Raw genomic sequence first — 13206 nt, forward strand, 5'->3', positions numbered from 1 at the left:
TACATGTTTCCATTTCGTGACTGAATAAATATCCTGTTGTATGGATGTACCACATGTCATTTATCCACTTATCTGTTGATGGACAGTAAGGTTTTTCCACTTTGTGCTATTATGATTAATACTGCTATGAATGTTTCTGTACAGGCCTTGGTGTGAGAATGCTTTCAATTCTTACAGGTATTTACCTACAGTTGCTGGGTCATTTGATAATTCTGTGTTTAAGTTTTTAAAAATGATGTGTTTATTTTTATCTTTGGCTGTGCTGGGTGTTCATGGCTTTAGTTGTGGGGAGCGAGAGCTGTTCTTGTTTGGTTGTGCGGGCTTCTCAGCTTGGTGGCTTCTCTCATGGCTGAGCACAGGGTGGGCTTCACTAGTTGCAGCACGTGAGCTCAGTAGTTGGGGCTCAAGGGCTCTCGAGCACTGGCTCAGGGTTTGTAGCACACAGGCTTATTTGCTCTGTGGCATGTGGAATCTTACTGGACTAGGGGTCAAACCCATGTCCCCTGCATTTGTAGGCAGATTCTCAACCACAGGACCACCAGGGAAGTCCTATGTTTAACTTTTTGAGAAACTACCAGATTATTTTCTATAGTGAGTGTTTACCCCCCCCCCCCTTTTTTTTTTTTAAGGTTTATTTGTTTTTGTCTGTGCTGGATCTTCATTGTTGCATGCAGGCTTTCTTTAGTTGCCGAGATCGGGTGCTATTCTTGGGTGTGATGCTTGGGCTTCTCATTGTACTGGCTTCTCTTGTTGCAGAGCACAGGCTCCAGGGCACATGAGCTTCAGTAGTTGCAGCAAGTAGGCTCAGGAGTTATGGTTCCTGGGCTCTAGAGTACAGAATCAGTAGTTGTGGTGCATGGGCTTAGTTGCTTCTCCGTGTGTGGGATCTTCCCGGAGCAGGGATCAAACCCGTGTTGCCTACATTGCAGGGTGGACTCTTAACCGCTGACCACCAGGGAAGCACCCCTTTTTTTTTATACGTTATTTTTATTTTAAAAACTTTATTAATGTAACTGATTAACGTATTTTGGGTTGTGCTATGTCTTATTGCTGCACATGAGTTTTCTCTAGTTACTGTGAGCATGGGCTCCTCTCTAGTTGCGTTGCACAGGCTTCTCATTGCAGTGGCTTCTCCTGTTGCTCTAGGTGCATGGGCTCAATAGTTGTGGTGCATCGGCTTAGTTGTCCTGCAGGATGTAGGATCTTACCAAACTAGGGCTTGAGCCTCTTTCCCTGCTTTGGTAGGCAGATTCTTCATTGGATCACAAGAGAAGTCCTTTTTTTAAAAAAAATTTTTGTCTATTCTGGCTGTTTTATATTTTATATGCATTTTAAGATTAGCTTGTGAATTTCTGCCAAAAAAAAAAAAAAAAAAAAAAAGCACCTGAGATTTTTATGAGATTCTATTGACTGGAAAATCCCATGGATGGAGGAGCCTGGTAGGCTGCGGTCCATGGGGTTGCGAAGAGTCGGACACGACTGAGCGACTTCACTTTCACTTTTCACTTTCATGCATTGGAGAAGGAAATGGCAACCCACTCCAGTGTTCTTGCCTGGAGAATCCCAGGGACGGGGCAGTCTGGTGGGCTGCGGTCTATGGGGTCTCACAGAGGCGGACACGACTGAAGCGACTTAGCAGCAGCAGCAGCATTGACTCTCTTTAGATCAACTTGAGTATTGCATCTTAATATTAAGTTATCCAAACTATAGACATGGGATGTCTTTCCATTTATCTGGATCTTTTTAAAAAATTAATGTATTTTTAAATGAAACAAGGATGAATGTTTTTAATGACGAAAGGTGTGATTCACAAACAAGATAGACATCATAAACCATTAGACATCTAATAACAAGAAAGTGAAAGTGAAGTCGCTCAGTCACGTCTGACTCTTTGTGACCCCATGGCCTGTAGCCTACCAGGCTTCTCGGTCCATGGGATTTTCCAGGGAAGAATACTGGAGTGGGTTACCATTTCCTTCTCCAGGAGATCTTCCCAACCCAGGGATTGAACCCGGGTCTCCCACATTGTAGGCAGATGCTTTACTGTCTGAGCCACCAGGGAAGTCCAATAACAAGAAGCAGACATAAAGCAAAAATTGAAGAAATAAAGGGAAAAAAAATATATATATATATAATAATTGTGAGATATATTAACATTTTTCTGAGACTATTTTAATCAAGGGCAGAAAAAATAGCATCTTGAATAATGTCATTAATAATTTAAATGTAATAGATTTCTATTTATGTTAATTTAATCTTACATCCTACACAAATATATTTAAAATTTTGTATGTCATACATAGGACATTTAAAAAAACTGGCAAAAAGATAAACATTACTAAATTCCGAAAAATAGAATTATTTTTTTTGGTGATTCAGTTATACATATACACATACTATTTTTGAAATTATTTTTATTATGTTATTGCAACATATTGCTTATAATTCCCTGTAGAGTGCTATACAATAAACCTTTGTTGCTTGTTGCATATCTTTTAAAAAAATTAGATATATTGTGTTACATTTCATACTAAGTCAAACAAGTAGAATCAAAATGTCATACATTTTTTAGTTAGGCAAAAATTCCTAAGTTTTATAAAATAGATGTATGTATTGTTTATTATATGTATACAAGAGTTTTTCTATTACACCTGATAACTTGATAAAGGCTTGAGAAAAACATCAAGAAATGAAAGAGTTGGAAAAATTGGAAAACATAAACTAAATGACATGGGAGCACTGAATATGAAATAGGATAAGTGAAAAAAACTAGGAAAAATTCGTAAATTTTCTTCAATATATATATTATATATTTGTATATTTTTATATGTATGTATACAAAAGATTTTGTACTATACTTGATAAAGGCTTCACAAAGAACATTTAAAAAAAAGAGATGGAGAAATTGGAGAACATAAACTGAATGAAATGGGAGCACTGAATATGAAATAGAAAAGTGAGACAAACCAGATAGAAATAATAGATCATCATATAGTTCAGCTCAGTTGTGTCCGACTCTTTGCCACCCCATGGACTGCAGCACACCAGGCTTCTCTCTCCATCACTAACTCTTGGAGCATGCTCAAATTCATGTCCATCGAGTTGGTGATGCCATCCAACCACCTCATCCTGTGTCATCCACTTCTCCTGCCCTCAATCTTTCCCAGCATCAGGGTCTTTTCCAAGGAGTCAGTTCTTCACATCAGGTGACCAAAGTATTGGAGTTTCAACTTCAGCATCAGTCCTTCCAATGAATATTCAGGACTGATTTCCTTTAGGATTGACGGGTTGGATCTCCTTGCAGTCCAAAGGGACTCTCAAGAGTCTTCTCCAACACCACAGTTCAAAAGCATCAATTCTTCGGTGCTCAGCTTTCTTTATAGCCCAGCTCTCACATCCATACATGACTACTGGAAAAACCATAGCTTTGACTAGATGGACTTTTATCAGCAAAGTAATGTCTCTGCTTTTTAAAATGCTGTTTAGGTTGATCATAGCTTTTCTTCCAAGGAACAAGCGTCTTTTAATTTCATGGCTGCAGTCACCATCTGCAATGATTTTGGAGCCCAAGAAAATAAAAGTCTGTCACTGTTTCCATTGTTTTTCACCTATTTGCCATGAAGTGATGGAAATGGATGCCATGCTTTTTCACTTCCTCTTTCGCTTTCGTCAAGCGACTCTTTAGTTCTTCACTTTCTGCCATAAGGGTGGTGTCATCCGTGTATCTGAGGTTATTGATATTTCTCCCTGCAATCTTGATTCCAGCTTGTGCTTCATCAAGCTTGACATGTCACACGATGTACTCTGTATATCAGTTAAATCAGCAGGGTGACAGTATACAGCCTTGACATACTCGTTTCCCAGTTTGGAACCAGTCTGTTGTTCCATGTCCGGTTCTAAATGTTCCTTCTTGACCTACATACAGATTTCTCAGGAGGCAGATAAGGTGGTCTGGTATCCCCATATCTTGAAACACAGTTTGCTGTGATCAAATGGCACCCCACTCCAGTACTCTTGCCTGGAAGATTCCATGGACTGAGGAGCCTGGTAGGTTACAGTCCATGGGGCCGCAAAGAGTCGGACACGACTGAGTGACTTCACAACTTGACTACTACACAGTCAAAGGCTTTCACGTAATCAATAAAGCAGAAGTAGATGTTTTTCTGGAATTCTCTTGCTTTTTCTATGATCCAGTGGATGTTGGCAATTTGATCTCTGGTTCCTCTGCCTTTTCTAAAACCAACTTGAACAACTGGAAATTCACGTTTCACGTACTGTTGAAGCCTGACTTGGAGAATTTTGAGCATTTCTCTGCTAGCGTGTGAGATGAATGCAGTTGTGCACTAGTTTGAACATTCTTTGGCATTGCCTGTCTTTGGGATCGGAATGAAAACTGACAAAACAAGGTCATATAGTCCAGTAATTTTTAAACATGACTGCTCATTAGAAACATCTGGAGCTCTGGAGAAAAAAAGCACTACCTGAGCATTTGTGTTTTTCAAAAAATTTCCAAGTAATTCTGTTATGCATCTGGATTTCAAAAAGTGGATTTTACCGGTTTTTCTATTAGATCCTAATTTGGTGGTAGAGTTCTATTATTTTTCTGTTGACCAGTCATGATACAATAGTATTACGTGAGTAATCGTTACATAATCACATTAGTAAAAGATGTTTATGGGTTTTTCACCATCAATAGCCAGACAAAAACAAATGATAATTACAGTTGCAAGCCATATGGGAACATGATTAACTTAACAATATAAAATAATTACATACAGTTTGTGGCAGGGTGGGGGGGTGGGGAGGTGGTGGTGAGGCGGTGGTTGGTCAAGCAGAGTGATGTGGTAAGTGAAAGTGCATACATGCCCTTGTTTTCATCCACCCAGCCAGTCTGTGTCTTTTGGTTGGTGCATTTAATCCATTTACATTTAAGGTATTTGGGGTTTACTTTTTGTAGGTCTTTTCCTTTTCTTGTGTTCCCTGCCTAGAGAAGTTCCTTTAGCATTTGTTGTAAAGGTGGTTTAATGGTACTGAATTCTCTTAACTTTTGCTTGTTGGGAAACCTTTTGATTTCTCCATCAAATCTGAAGGAGAGTCTTGCTGGATAGAGTATTCTTGGTTGTAGGTTCTTCCCTTTCATCACTTTAAATATATCATGCCATTCCCTTCTGGCTTGTAGAGTTTCTGTTGAGAAATCAGCTGATCGCCTTATGGGAATTCCCTTGTATGTTATTTGTAATTTTCCCCTTGTTGCTTTTAGTAATTTATCTCTGTCTTTAATTTTTGTCAGTTTGATTACTATGTGTCTTGGGGTGTTCCTCCTTGGGTTTCTCCTGCCTGGGGCTTTCTGTGCTTCCTAGACTTGGTTGACTATTTCCTTTCCTATGTTAGGAAAGTCTTCAGATATTCTCTTCAAATAATTTCTCAGGTCCTTTCTCTCTTCTTCTGGGATTCCTATAATGCAAATGTTCATGCGTTTAATGTTGTCCCAGAGATCTCTTAGGTTGCCTTTCTTTTCATTCTTGTCTCTGTATTCTGTTCTGTGGCAGTGATTTCCACCATTCTGTCCTCAGATCATTTATCGGTTCTTCTGCCTCATTTATTCTGCAGTTGATTCCTTCCAGTGTATTATGCATCTCTGTCTGTTTTTTAGTTCTTCTAGGTCTTTGGTAAACATTTCTTGGATCTTCTTCATCTTTGCCTCCATTCTTTTCCCAAGATCCTGAATCATATTTACTGTCATTATTCTAATTTCTTTTTCTGTAAGGTTGCCTATCTCCACTGCATTTAGTTGTTTTTCTGGGGTTTTGTCTTGTCCCTTCACCTGGGACATCAGTTCAGTTCAGTCGCTCAGTCGTGTCCGACTCTTTGCGACCCCATGAATTGCAGCGCCAGGCCTCCCTGTCCATCACCAACTCCCGGAGTTCACTCAGACTCACGTCCATTGAGTCAGTGATGCCATCCATCCATCTCATCCTCTGTCTGCTGGGGTCCAGCCCCAGTGGATCCAGGGAATTCAAAGCGAGGACGGCGTCGCGAGCATCAGGAAACAATTGCTTAATTAAACGTTAATTAAGGATATAAAGAGTGGTTACATAAGGATAGCTCAGTGAGAAAATTTAGTGGAGAAAAGAGGCTGAAATAAGGATAGCTCAGTGAGGAAATTCAGTGGAGAAAAGAGGCTGAATAATTCAGCCAGATGGTGAGAGAAAGAATGACATGGGGAGACCAAGTTTCGGTGAACAAGGCCTGCACTTTATTTTCCAAAGTAGTTTTTATACCTTAAGTTATGCATAGAGGATAACGGGGGAAGGGGTAGAGTCATGCAGTAAGCCAGGCTTTCTTCCCGCAAACTTATCATAAGCAAAAGTTTAGGTGATTTGGATCATCTTCTGGCCTGGAGGCCTGTTAACATTTTAAGACCCTTTCTTCAGAAAACTTATTTTTCTCTAAAGGTACAAACATTAAAGCTGCTACTTACACCAATTATATTAATCAATACACTGCCAGGGACACAGCAGGTAAGGGATGTGGAGACTTAGCAGCAAACATTGGCCCAACAAGTGAAAAACCCTTCACCAATACAATTTCTAATCAATCTTTTAACTGCTCAAAGGAATCTGTATTTAGACAGTTAAGAACATCTCATGCCTCTCACAGTTGGGAGGCTCTGAGCAATCACATGTGGCCGGAAAAACCTATTCAGGCAGGCTAGAGGACTTCCAAAGGAGTTTGTAGCTTGAAACACTATCACACCCAGGAACTTTATTAACTGGAGCTGTAAGTTAACTCTTTTTTTCAGAGAGAGGTAGTGGGGGACAGCCCCCTGTAAAGTCAGAAGTGTAGGTGAGAGCACAGAGCAGAAAGTAGGCAGACTCTGGTTTTGGGGGTAGATGCTCAAGAATTTCCAGGGGGACTCCTGAGGCTCGATCCCGCCTTTGCGTATGCCGAGCCTCCTTCCTCATGACCTTTGCCACAGGCAGAGCTCCTGCTCCCGGCAGTCATCCCCTTCTCCTTCTGCCCCCAATCCCTCCCAGCATCAGAGTCTTTTCCAGAGTCAGCTCTTGGCATGAGGTGGCCAAAGTACTGGAGTTTCAGCTTTAGCATCATTCCTTCCAAAGAAATTCCAGGGCTGATCTCCTTCAGAATGGACTGGTTGGATCTCCTTGCAGTCCAAGGGACTCTCAAGAGTCTTCTCCAACACCACAGTTCAAAAGCATCAATTCTTCGGCGCTCAGCCTTCTTCACAGTCCAACTCTCAAATCCATACGTGACCACAGGAAAAACCATAGCCTTGACTAGACGAACCTTTGTTGGCAAAGTAATGTCTCTGCTTTTGAATATGCTATCTAGGTTGGTCATAACTTTCCTTCCAAGGAGTAAGCATCTTTTAATTTCATGGCTGCAGTCACCATCTGCAGTGATTTTGGAGCCCAGAAAAATAAAGTCTGACACTGTTTCCACTGTTTCCCCATCTATTCCCCACCTGGGACATACCTTTCTGCTTTTTCATCGTGATTAACTTTCTGTAATGTGGGTTTTGTTTTAGTTACTGTGGGATTGTGCTTCTTCTTGCTTCTGTCTGCCCTCTAATGGTGGAGGCTAAGAGGCTTGTGTAAGCTTCCTGATGGGAGTGACTGGTGATGGGAAAAACTGGGTCTTGCTCTGGTGGGCAGGACCTTGCTCAGTAAAGCTTTGTAATCCTACTATCTGCTGACGGGTGGGGTTGTGCTCCTTCCCTGTTGTTTGGCCTGAGGGGACCCAGCCTATAATCAAGTTAATGGAGACCTCCAAGAGGCTTCACCCCAACGGGAACCTTCCCAGACTGCCGCTTCCAGTGCCCGTCCCTGTGGTGAGCGCCTGCTGATCCGCCTCCACAGGAGGCCCTCCAACACTAGCAGGTAGTTTTAGTTCAGTCTCCTGTGGGGTCACTGCTCCTTTTCTCTGAGTCTTGGTTTTATTTTGTTTTGTTTGTGATCTGCAAGACTGGAGTCCCTGTTTGCCCCAGTCCTGTGGAAGTCTTGTAGTCAAATCCCACTGGCCTTCAAGGTCAGATTCCTTGGGGATTCCCAGTCCCTTTGTGGGACCCCCAGGTGGGAAGCCTGATGTGGGTTCAGAGCCTTCACAACAGTGGGAGAACTTCTTTGGTATTACTCTTCTCCAGTTTATGTGTCACCCACCCAAAGAGGACGGGATTTGATTTTATCGTGATTGTGCCCCTCCTCCTGTCTCGCCTTAGCTTCTTTGTCTCTGAATGTGAGATATCTTTTCTGGTAGGTTCCAGCATCCTCCTGTCGATGATTGTTCAACAGCTAGTTGTGATTTTGGTGTTCCTGCAGGAGGAGATGAGCACACATACTTTTACTCCATCTTGAACTGGAGCCTCTTATCTTAACTGGTCTCCTTCAACTTTTTTCAGTGATTTTTTCTTTTAGTTCTCACTGTGTTTTGCATATCTTTTGTTAAGTTATTCCTAAGTTTTTTCTTTATGTATCATAAATGGAATTGTTTTCATACTTCTATTCTTCACAGTGTTCATTGTTGATATACTTGATTTTTGTCTATTTTGTATCCTGTAACCTTGCTGAACTTGTTTATTATAATAGTTTTTTAGTGATTCCTTAGAATTTTCCTATATAAAGGGTCATACCTTGAGCATTTAAAAACCCTCCTGGTTGTTCTAGGAAGTGTCTTGGACCTAGGGAAGCCCCTTCCTCATCCAGGCTTCACGCATTTGACCCTGGCTCTCCCTCAGGAGGACCCCTCGCTGGAGAGGCATTTTAAGGGCCATCGAGATGCAGTCACCTCTGTGGACTTCAGTCTCAACACAAAGCAGCTGGGTAAGAGGAGGCATCTTGGACTGAGAAGGTTGAGTTTCTGCCTGGGAGGTGTGGCATGGGGGCGGGGGGCAGGGCACAGTGAGAACTCAGGTGCTTTCTCTAGACCTGCAGCCTGCTTCAGCAGCCAGCGCCCTGGGCACTAGGCTTTCTGAGTTCCATTCTGCACGTGGAGTGTGAGGCTCAGAGAGGTTGGGGACCTTGCTAAGATCATACAGCCTTTGAGAGTAGGACCTAGTTCCGGGCTTTTCCCTCCATACCCTGTCTACCTCTGAGGTCTGGCCTCAGAATGAGCCTAAACAGTGGCATTTCCGTGGGCCTTTACTGATTCTGCTGTCCACAGTGCCATGGGCATGCCTTCTTGTTGAAGATGACCACCAGCGAGAAGGCTGTGGAGCAGAGCCGGGTATGCCCTTCCCCCCCACTGCCCTTATGCTGCTGCTGAGTGCCCCCTTCTTGGCCACTTGAGGGTTCATACATGGCTGCAGCTTTCTTGTTTCTATGGGTGAGCTTCCCCCTTCATCCCATCGTCAAGGTCCCCTGCCAGAAGCTGCTGGTTTCATGATACACTGGAGGTTAAAAGGAAACCAAAGTCATTTGGGGTCTGTTTTGGGGCCCTTCTGATGGATCCTCTTAACGGTAATAAGCCCACTGGGTTGAGTTGGCTCTCCAGTTTTAGGAGGACTTGCTCTCTAGAGCCTCAGAGTGTGTCTCTGGGGAGACCTGGGTCCTTGGCAGCCCAGGGCTGGTTGATGGGCATATCTTGGGCCGGTTCCTGTGTGGAACTGCTGCCTGGAGAGTCAACAGGCCACAGGCTCTCCAAACCCCCGCTCAGCAGTCACTGGAGGTGTGACTGAAGATGGAGAAGATGGAGCTGGCTGTGAAGCTGAGTTTCCCTGCTGCCCACCCTGCCCCAACTCCTGGTGGAGGCTCCAGCCTGCTCAAGCTGAGGGTCACGTGTCCGCTGTCTCCTCAGCCAGTGGCTCCATGGACTCGTGCCTTATGGTGTGGCACATGAAGCCCCAGACCCGTGCCTACCGATTTGCCGGCCACAAGGACGCCGTAACTTGTGTGAACTTTTCCCCTTCGGGACACCTGCTTGCTTCTGGCTCCCGCGACAAGACTGTCCGCATATGGGTACCCAACGTGTGAGTTAAAGACAGGAACGGGCTTGTCTGAGTCTCGGCCCTGGTGCTGGACTGGTCACAGTAGGACCTCTGCCTCACTTCTGAGGGGGCGCCATTAGAAGCTGGGCTTCAGTCGGGGCCCTCCCTTCAGGGTCAGCAGGGAGATTCTGGGCTGACCTCAGCCATCCTGGGAGGATCCCGCCTGATGCTGCATGCACATGGGTGAGGGGGGCGGGGGTTCTGCTCCTCTGGGGGAGGCTCTTGCTTCCCTTTTTGGGGACTGGGGCACTCAGGCCCGGATTGATCTGGGGAGGGTCCTGAGGAGTGGGGAGAGCTTTGATGTGCCCTTATGTTGCTGTTACGGGTTTATGGATTTCCTGACTCTGGATACCCATCCTTGCAGCAAAGGCGAGTCAACTGTGTTTCGTGCACACACGGCCACAGTGAGGAGCGTCCATTTCTGCAGTGATGGCCAGTCCTTCGTGACAGCTTCTGACGACAAGACAGTCAAGGTGTGGTCCACTCATCGCCAGAAATTCCTGTTCTCCCTGAGCCAGCATATCAACTGGGTCCGCTGTGCCAAGTGAGTGTAGTCCTACCTGAGATTGTCGGAGAGACCCCAGGGGTTGGGGGTACAGAAAAAATGCCAGGTGTCTGCATCCTGACCTTGAACAAGTTACTTAGCCACTCTTTACTTTTCCCGAGCCTCAACTTCCTTATCTGTGAATCAGAACATTAGTAGTTCTCACATTGTAAGCTATCAAAGCTTCGCTGAGCTAATGCATGAGGGATAAGTTAGCCAGTTGCTGGCCACAGTTGACCCCTGACATCTGTGCTCACGTAGCCCAAAGTGGGTAATCAGGGGCCACTGATTAGCAATAGCAACAACAACAAGATAACGTCATACCACCCCTAGACATTTACTTCTAACTCCTCATGGCAGTCTTGAAAGTTGGTGGCATCGTTGCCATTTTGCAGATGAGGAACCTGAGGCTCAGAACAATGCAATATCTTGCCCTTTGACACAGGGATTAAGTGGTGGAGCTGAGCTTAGAAGCTGGGCCCTTGGCACTGAGGCTTGCCTCCTTATCTCTTAGATGCTCTGCTCCTCAGAGGCGGGTTTTGTTCCAGAGCTGCCTGATGGGGCCCCAGGCTTCTGATGAGGTTGATCTGGAAGCCGGTTTTCCTTCTGGTGTGGGGCCAGTACTGTGGGGGTGGGGCCAGGTAATGAAAGTACTTTTCAAGGCCTAAAAGCTGCAGACACAGCTATGCCTACTTCTGGTTTATTCTGTTTATTTCAACAGATCTCACGTGTCAAATCTGTGTGCTTCAGGGGAAGGGGTTGAGGGTGTCTGGGGACACCAGGAAACCATGGGAGTCAGAGGTTGGGGACTGTTGAGCTGTGCTCTTCTGGGGACCCCAGGAAGTTACTTGTCCTCTAGGGCACTCGGTTCTCTGTCCTGGGAGGTCCCTGGCTGTTGTGAGAGGTCCTCACCATTGGGCTTCTGAGAGCGGGAGCAGCCTAGCCAGCAAATGAGTGTTGAACTCACACCAGGCCTTTGGTGGTAGGTCTCCAGAACCTCCATCCTTTTTGGTTGGCATCTGGTCTTGCTGACCCATTCTGAGTCACATATGGACTCAGGGCGTCTGGGGACAGGATAACGATGTCCATAGTGAGCTTTGGGCCACTTTGATGCTACAACACCAGAGTCAGCATGCATGTTGCCATGTGCAGTGTCGGGGGCCTTGTGTGTGACCATACTTCTTACCTGCTCACCAGAAGGTGGGCACCCTTCTGGTCCATCTTGCAGAGAGAAGAGCATTTGCCCAGGATCACTCAGGGTCAGAGCAGGGTGTGTGGCCCCAGCGCATTCCTGTGCTGGGCAGCTCAAGAAGAGTGACTGGAAGGCGATGTGTGGCACCTGTGATGTCTGTTGATTGGTGTTGTGACTCCTGTCCCCGCCGGTTCAGGTTCTCCCCGGATGGGCGGCTCATCGTATCCGCCAGTGATGACAAAACTGTCAAACTGTGGGACAAGACCAGCCGGGAGTGTGTCCACTCGTACTGTGAGCATGGCGGGTAAGTTCCTAGATCCTCTCCCCCACCCGTAGGCCCTCGAGAACAGCACAGACTAGGGCATAAAAAGGCCGTAGGGGCCTCCGGTGGTGGCATTTGGGGCCCTCAGCCATGTCTCTGCTGCTCCCTGGCTCTGCATCTGTTCGTGTGTGTGTGTGTGTGTGAAAGGTTCTGCCTCATTCCCATCCCCACGAACAATAAGAGGCTTAACCTCAAGGCATGAAACTCTTGGGGCTCTCTCTTCCCTTCATTTTCTAGTTCTCAGAATTGTGACATGTGTGTCTGAAGAAGTTGAACCCAGACCCCCAAAAGGATGTTAGTATGTTCTCCTTGGTGACGACTTGACAAATGAAAGGCTAATCAGTTCTTGTAGCAGATGGTGGCTGTTCGTATTATGTTGCGTCATTGAGAGGGAGGAGCCTGTGTTTGAGCAGGGCCTCACCTAATCTGGATCCCTGAATGAACTCCAGCTTTTGCCCCCAGTAGGCTGAGACCCCCACGTCAAGGCCCCTCCTGAGGCCACAGTACCATCCTGAGTGTCCCATATGAGTCTATCAAGGGCCCTTGGCTTGTCTCCTAGGAATAGGTGAGCAGATGATCTGGAACCTACTGGCTCCTCTTGTCTGGGCCTCAGTTGTCAGGGTCTGCCCTGCCTCTGGCTCAGGTGGGGGCGCCGGCTCTGACTGAAAGCCTGCGAGCAGCTGGCTGACCATTGGTCTGAAAAGCAGTGTCTCTGCTCGCATTTAGAGGTTTGTGCTGGGACTTGCTTCTGGAAGTCCCCCCCAGGTCACTCCTAGCTCTTTCCTCACCCTCTCCTTCTTGCCTTCCCTTGGCCGCCCGCTAAAGACACAGGGCAGCAGGGAGGTGTTCTGCCCCGAGGGGAGCAGCATGAGCAGATGTGTGGGCACGGGGAGGCGCTGGGCGTTCTGGGGTCTGTTCTGAGTCAGGCCTCCTACAGCACTTGGTGGCCCCCTCTTTCCAGCTTTGTCACCTACGTGGACTTCCACCCCAGTGGCACATGCATCGCTGCTGCCGGCATGGACAACACAGTGAAGGTGTGGGACGTGCGGACTCACCGGCTCTTACAGCACTATCAGTGTGAGTGTCCCCGAGGGGCTGATGCGGGACTGTGCCAGGTGCCCAGCTCATGGCTGTGGGGCTGAACT

General features: G+C 46.0%; 1 protein-coding gene across 6 annotated transcripts in view; it reads left to right on the forward strand.

Annotated features, from left to right (window-relative positions):
• POC1A (POC1 centriolar protein A) overlaps positions 1–13206 on the forward strand; it is a 121610-nt gene that overhangs the window by 46684 nt on the left and 61720 nt on the right. For 2 of the 6 annotated variants that reach the window (XM_044933614.2, XM_025272578.3), the window contains exons 2-7: positions 8756–8840; positions 9181–9243; positions 9814–9985; positions 10368–10547; positions 11936–12043; positions 13023–13138. In XM_044933614.2, coding sequence (XP_044789549.2) covers positions 9825–9985; positions 10368–10547; positions 11936–12043; positions 13023–13138 — 565 coding nt within the window. In that variant the 5' untranslated portion in view covers positions 8756–8840; positions 9181–9243; positions 9814–9824. Of the gene's footprint in view, positions 1–8684; positions 8841–9180; positions 9244–9813; positions 9986–10367; positions 10548–11935; positions 12044–13022; positions 13139–13206 lie in introns of all 6 variants that reach the window. The other 4 variants (XM_044933613.2, XM_025272580.3, XM_025272581.3 and 1 more) reach the window with 2 other exon arrangements.

Source organism: Bubalus bubalis, chromosome 21 (genome assembly GCF_019923935.1).
Source record: "Bubalus bubalis isolate 160015118507 breed Murrah chromosome 21, NDDB_SH_1, whole genome shotgun sequence".
Classification (NCBI taxonomy): Eukaryota; Metazoa; Chordata; class Mammalia; order Artiodactyla; family Bovidae; genus Bubalus; species Bubalus bubalis.